This window comes from Myotis davidii, unplaced genomic scaffold (genome assembly GCF_000327345.1).
Source record: "Myotis davidii unplaced genomic scaffold, ASM32734v1 scaffold167, whole genome shotgun sequence".
Lineage (NCBI taxonomy): Eukaryota > Metazoa > Chordata > Mammalia > Chiroptera > Vespertilionidae > Myotis > Myotis davidii.
Window position 1 is genome coordinate 1,778,267 of NW_006300048.1, and position 6,814 is coordinate 1,785,080.

Consider the following 6,814-nt stretch of genomic DNA (forward strand, 5'->3'; position numbering starts at 1 on the left):
TCGCAACAGGGGGGGACCCTCCCGTGGGCGAGGAGCAGGGACTGGTGTCAGTTACCCGGGAATCAATCAGGTCCTTTTCGTAACAGGCCTATGGCTGCCGGGCACCTGAGGAGGTGTCTCCTAGGCCTCTGATCGCCCACCTCCAACAGAGGGAGGAAGCTCCTGGGAGGGCAGCGCCCCGATCCTGATCCTGCCCTTTCCCCACCCCCACCCCACCCCCGCACGGCCCCTCTGCAGGACAGGTCCAGGCAGAGCAGGAAGAGCAGGGGCCCTGCGGGCTGTGTGCCTGGCTTCTGGGGCGGCCGCCTCCCTGGGTGGGGAGGGAGGACCTGGGCGGGGGAGGCCCAGCTGGTTAGGACAGTGCCACTCCCACCCAGCCGGACTCAGAGGGGCTGGGAGTGTGTCTGCGTGTGGGCCACACCCACAGGAGCTGTCTTCTGGCCGCTCCTCCTGCTCCAGCCTCCTGCCCCAGCTGGAAGACAGCAGGGCCTGGCCCAGGGCCCAAGGGAGAGGAGCCAGTTTCCCCTCAACCCAGGAACCGGTGATGAAAGATTCTGGGGCTGCAGTGTATCTTGTTACCTAAGTCGGGAGCACAGAGATGGCCCCAGGATATGGGTCATCAGGCCACGGGTTCCTAGCGTAAAGGTGCCCCAGAGGAGGGCTTCCGGGGGCCCGAGAGCCCTCCGCACAAGCAGCATCGCACGTATGTGGCCCAGAGCCTCGTCCTGGTCTCAAAGGGGCCCGTGTCCCCACAGAAGCAAGGGAGCCAGGTGCCCAGCAGGCCCGGCTGCTGGCAGGAGAGAGAGGCAGGCAGCAGGTGCAGGGGGCTCTGCAGGCTGGTGCTGGGAGGGACGCTCAGAGCTTCTGGATAGTGGGTGGAGGGAGAGTAGAACGGCTTGAATAGAACTTGGACCCTGGAGCCCGGCTGCAGGGGTTCAAATCCCAGCTCTGCCACTTGGGAGCTGTGTGACCTTAAACAAGTGATTGCCACATTCCGTGCTTCACTTTCCCTCTGTGAAACGGGGCTTACTGACAGCACTTTCCTGATAGGGCGGCTGTCGGCGGACACACCCCTGGAACATTGCGTGCCACTCCACCTGCCTTTCCCGGTGCAGCGGGCACCCAGTGGCGCCAGAGGCCAGGGGCGAACCTCCCTTTTGGGGTTCAGTTCCTGCCTCTGTAAAATGAGGCCAGTGTGGACCTCATGAGCCCCTTTGAGTCGGCAGTTTTCCAGCCACTCATTCTCTGGCGCTCCCCAGTGAGGGGGTGTGAGTGCGCTGGGCTGGCTCTGGGACTAGCTCTGGGGCTTGCCTGGAAGGGCTGCTCCCCGAAAGCAGCCTCAGGTCGCCAGGCCTGACCAGCCGGCCCAGCCCCCTCCAGTGGCCGCCTGACTGGGGTCTGCCGGGCCCCTGAGTCAGACCCTGGTTGGCCCAAACCAGATCTAAACAGAGTCCAAACCAGAACTGAGAGCAGCAAGGCTGGGACTTGCCCTGGTCACCAAAGGGACCCAAAGTGGGTGGGAGGGGCACTCAGGGTGCCAACCAGGCAGAAGAAGCTCAGCATTAACCCGTTCGTTGTTGACTCAGATCTGGTGGAGAAACCAGGACAGCACGAGCCCTTCAAGGGGGAACAGCCATTTACTCCAATATTTTACAACCAGACTAGGTATGGGTGTGTCAGCCATGGGCCCACACGTCTGTGGTTGGAGTATGTGTGCTGGGGGTGCCCGAGGGGAGAGAACCTAACTACCTCCAGCAATAGAAAAGTTGTTTATCTGTGTTTATGGGTGCAATGACGCCGGTAACAGGTTTATGCATCCCTGGAAACAAAGGTAGGGCGGACTCATTTGCTTTACGCCTTTTTGTTGTTCTGTCTATGTTTGTCTATAATGTCTGTGAATTGTTTTATAAACAGAAAATACATTATTTAAAGTGTATGTCCAGAGGTCTGTGTGCTCAGCCCTCCACAGAAAGGCCTTGGGGATACAGCAAGGAGAACGTAAGGCTCGGTCTATTCCTTCTAGAATCTCGGGGTCTGGTTGGTGAGGTGGGATACACCAGGAAGAAAAATAATTGGTGGTGGAGAAAGGTGGTTGTGCCAGGCAGTGCTGGGCAGGACCTGCCTGTGCCCAGGACCAAGGTGTGGGGCACCCTGGGAACTCGGACCAGGATTTGGTGCCTCATCAGTCCAGGTGGTACAAATCCTCGCGGAGCCCAGAAACAGTACTGTCCCGACCAGGACCCACCTGACAGACAGGAGTGAACCTAGAATCGATGGGGCTCACTGTTGAGGCTCTAGACCTGGGCTGTCCAACAGGAGCCCCTGGCCACAAGTGCTGCGGAGCCCCTGCAATGTCGCTGTTGGAAGTGGGGTGTGTGTGCTCTAAGTGCAGCACACCAGATTTTTTGTTGTTAATTCTCACCTGAGGATATTTTTCCATTGATTTTTAGAGAGAGTGGGAAGGGAGAGGCAGAGACAGAGAGAAACATCGGTGTGAGAGAGAGAGACATCAATTGGTTGCCTCCTGCATGCACCCCAGCAGGACTGGGGAACCTGCAACCAAGGTATGTGCCATTGACCGGAATCGAACGCGGGATCCTTTAGTCCATGGGCCCATGCTCCATCCACTGAGCCAAACTGGCTAGTGCAAGAGTTTAAAGACTTAGTATGAAACAAGAATGTAAAACTTCTCATTGGTGTTTTTCATATTGACTAAATGTTGAAATGATAATATTTTGAATACACTGGGTTAAGTAAAATATATTATGAAAATTAATTTTTTCCTATTTCTTTTAAGGTAGCTACTAGAAAATTTAAAATTATGTATGAGGCTTACATGATATTTCTACAGGACAGCACTAGTCTAGGCTGTCCCAGAAAACCCAGAAACTCTCATCACAGTAAACAGAACCAGTCACAGAGCAGTCTCCCTTGTCAAAGAACAAAAGTCCATCACAGGCTCCAGAAGGGAGTTTTGGGCTGTTTTGTCTGTTTGTTTTTTGTAGTTTCAGATCTATAAGCACATGCCCTTCTCCCAAGGGTCGCTGCTCTTTGTCCTTCGAGACAGCTCAGGTGTCACCTCTTCCAGGAAGCCCTCCTGGGCCACCCCTATTCCTGGATCAACTGCCCATGTTCTAATAGTCTGTTTATTCACTCGTGACCTGCCTTGAGAGCTGCAATGTTGGCTCAGTCACCTCCACATCCCAGCACCTAATGCAGGGCCTGGCACGGAGCAGACAGCCACCAGTGACTATGAAATATGAATCCTGCTTAGCTGGAGGCACCCACCACTGCATTGCTTTTGCACACAAGTCCCCCTTAACCTCTCCCTGGGTTTCAAATGGAGGGGCTAACACCCCTAATCCCAGCCTTTCTGCCATGAGTCTCAGCCATGCCTCCTCCCAGGAGCCACCCTGGGTTGGCATCAGGAAGAAAGGGAATGGACAGAGGGTGAGGCTGGTGTCCGCTAGCCCAGGGCAGGTGGGGCTCCCTCCCCGGCCGCCGAGATGACCCATCCAGAGAAGACCCTCACACCCCAGCGCAGAACGGTACTCACCAGCGGAAGGAAGGTCAGCAGGGGCCGAACTCTGGGCCGAGCTTTCAGCGTGGCTGTTCCTGACTCGCTCTCCGCGTCAAACCGATTGTCTCCATAATAGATCCCATCTAGAGGAGACAGGGGAGGGGAGACCGTGAGCTGGAGATCAAAGGCACATTGGCCACTGAGGTTCATCTGCCCAGTGGTGGGCCGGTTGGCTCAGGCCCCACAGACGCGGTGTGTGCTCATGGGGCAGGATTGGGGGGGACTTCCGGGGCCGGTTTCTTGGGGTCTTCTGTAGCCTTCCTGGGGCGCTCAGCTCCCAGCAGCCATCTCTCTCCTGATCCAGCCCCTACAGGTCTTAGACTGTCACTCTCACAGTGGACTCTCCTCTGGGGCCCTGGGAGCTTGGCTTATCTCGGAGAGAGGGAGTAAAACACGCTGCCTCTCTCTCAAGTGTTTGCCTTTCTAATCTGGAACAAGCGGAGTAGATGAGGACAACTGTTGGCCCGGTCACCCAGCACCCACCTCTGGGCTCCTCCAGTCCCCAAGCCACCAGCGGTTGTGTGCGTGGCCATGTTTGATGTGCCCTTGAGGGCAGAGCAGAAGGAGCAGGACAGCAGGGTCTACGTGACCCCAGACACATCCCAGTTCTGCCACTGACTGGCTGGCTGTGTCCCTTACCCTAGCCTCAGTTTTCCCATGTGCACAATGCGAGTGATGATAGTGCCAACACCTAGGACTGTTGTGAGGAGTGAGTGTGGCCAAGCACATCGTAAGTGCTCAACACGCGTGGTCTCTTTCCCCGCAGGCAGATGACAGGAAGGCTTCTGCTTCCTCCAGCAGCAGCCTGTGCTCCAAGCTGTTTCTACAGCCGTGGGGAGGGTGTGAGGAGCCACCACACTTTCCCCACCAATCTCCACGCATCGCTAGGAATCTCACATCCCCTCTCAGGTCCACACTGTCACCCCCTAGAGGCAGGGGGCACTGTGGCCTCCTACTGTGTCACTCACAACCAGGGAGGGCTTACATACACTTCACAGGCCTCGAGTGAGGGAGCTCCTCTTCCTCTCTGGCCAGAGGGGAAAGAGAAGAAAGGTCAAAATCCCAACTGATCGGAATTCTACTAAGGAATTCATTTAAAGAATGATGGTTATGTTTCCTCTTGCATGCGACTTTAGGAGAGAAGTGCAAGAAAGCCAAATAATGTATTCAAGAGACTGGGCTTGTCAGAGAGGCCCTGGGATCAGAATATATTCATCCCCAACTCCAAGGCGCACAGCTACGGCCCTCTATGTGACCATCTGGGCTTCGAATGTGACACTGACCCCTGGGAGCACCCCAGGGAAGGGTGCAGAGGCCTCGGTCTGCTGCCCTACCAGGCAGAGAGCCAGCGGTACGTTTAAGATCCCCCATCTCTCAAAAGGGCCAAAAAGCCCGGTTTCGGTGTGCTCCACAGTCCCGGGGCGCTCCAGTTCCCTGCCTGCTGCCTGCACTCCCACAGTCAGGACTTCCCAGTCCTGGCTGCTGGGCTCCAACCTGAGGCTGGAGACCAAGAGCAGGGGGCGGGGCCAAGGGGTGGGGAAGCCAGGGGAGAGAGCAGGACCAACCAAAGTAGAGATCCCTGCAGGCACCCAGCAGCTACTCTTAAGCCCCCAGGATTCTCTCTGGCTCCCAAGGGTCTGAGTGTTGGCGCCAGGCCCTCCTGGGACATTCTCTAGATAGTGCTGCGTGTGTGTGTGTGTGTGTGTGTGTGTGTGTGTGTGTGTGTGAAGGTCTTAGCTCTGATAGGGCTTCGGGCCCTTAGTAGTAGTAAGGATGGGGCGGGACTGACACAGGGACCCGGTGAGAGGCACACTCTCCTAGGCAGACCCTCTCGCTAATCTCTGCACCATGTTGGGGTCCAGGGAGCCTCTTTTCTACTGCTGGGTTATCATGAGATTGATGGCTACTGTTAGTGTGCATCTTGGAAACTTCAGAAGCAAGCACCCTGGCCAGGTGATCACTATACTCATAGAAATAATATAACAATAGGTAAAACTTACGGGACAATTTCAACGGGCCAGGCATCTTAAACAGTATTAACCCCTTTCATTCTCAAAACAGCCCCATGCAATTTGCACGATCGTTACCCCTAATTTATAGATGAGGAAACGGAGGCACAGAGAGGTCTAATACGCTGCTGCCCAAAGCCCCAAAGTGGTGAAGCTGGGGTTTCTGGTGCTGGGCTGATCTCTGAACCACTACGCACACTGCTCCCAAGGGGGGTCCTCATCCCACCATTCACAGGAGGTGGGTGGGAGGTGGGGGTTCAGGGGCAGGGGAAGGAGGCTCAGCTTGGCCACGGAGCTGGGGAGGGGTGGGAGGTGAAGCCGCCGGCCCAGGCCCATGCAGGGGTCAGGGCACAGCCAGATCTGACCCACACACAGGCCGGCCCTCTGAACACCTTACAGGTTCCATGACTCAGCCCTGACTTCCAGGTACTGTTGTCTCGGTTGGTTCGTGGCTGCTTTGAGCAGGGAAATCTTTCTAAGAACACAGCTGTGCTCTGGAGAAGCCGCTGAAGGGAGGGGCTGTGCTGAGGTGGGTGGAAGGCCCGGTGGCTCCTTCCCCACTGGGGCACCTCTGGCGAGTCCAGTTGCATTTGGAGGTTCTCAGAGGTGTGGCTGGGAGTCGGGGAAGGGGTGAGGCAGCAGAGCCAGAGGGTGTGATGTGAGGAAGACTGGACTGGCCGCTGCTGCCTGCGAAGTGGCAGGAGACCATGAGCCAAGGACCACAGGTGGCTCGGAAAACAGCCGGAAAAGGTGAGAAAACAGATTCTCCCCCACAGCCTACAGGAAGGAATGAAGTCTTGCTGACACTTTGGTTTTAATGCACAGAACTATGAGATAATAAATGTATGTTGTTTTAAGTGCCCCCCGCCCCTCCCAAATAAACAGCTGTGGCCAGGTTGGGGGGGGGGTGCAGGGGAGAAAGAGGGGCATCTGTAATACTTTCAACTATAAAGATACATTTTTTTAAAAAAGAGCTGTGGCTAAAACCTGGCAGACTTTCCCTGGGCCCCTCATGCCTGGGCTGGCCCACCAACAGGGGCGGCAAGTGTGGCCACCACCATAAGCTAGGTCCTCCGGGGTTCAAGGTCAGGGCCGAGGTGTTCTGAGCCTCAAAGTCAAAGTCCCCAGAAAGACAATAGTCTGACCCTGGGGATTTCCTTATGCAAATACACAGCTCCACGGAGATCAGGGTCAGGGTCAGGGCCCAGGATGGGCCATCCTGAGA

The 6,814-nt window shown here is 56.1% G+C and overlaps 1 protein-coding gene across 1 annotated transcript in view; it reads right to left on the minus strand.

The window, feature by feature from the left end:
• Positions 1 to 3,745, minus strand: part of LOC102760893 (uncharacterized protein C6orf132-like) — a 17,704-nt gene extending 13,959 nt beyond the window's left edge. Inside the window, exon 1 of the mRNA XM_015572154.1 lies at positions 3,557 to 3,745. Within this exon, the coding sequence (XP_015427640.1) occupies positions 3,557 to 3,730 (174 nt within the window). The 5' untranslated portion in view covers positions 3,731 to 3,745. The remainder of the gene's footprint in view (positions 1 to 3,556) is intronic.
• Positions 3,746 to 6,814: the final 3,069 nt, after the last annotated feature.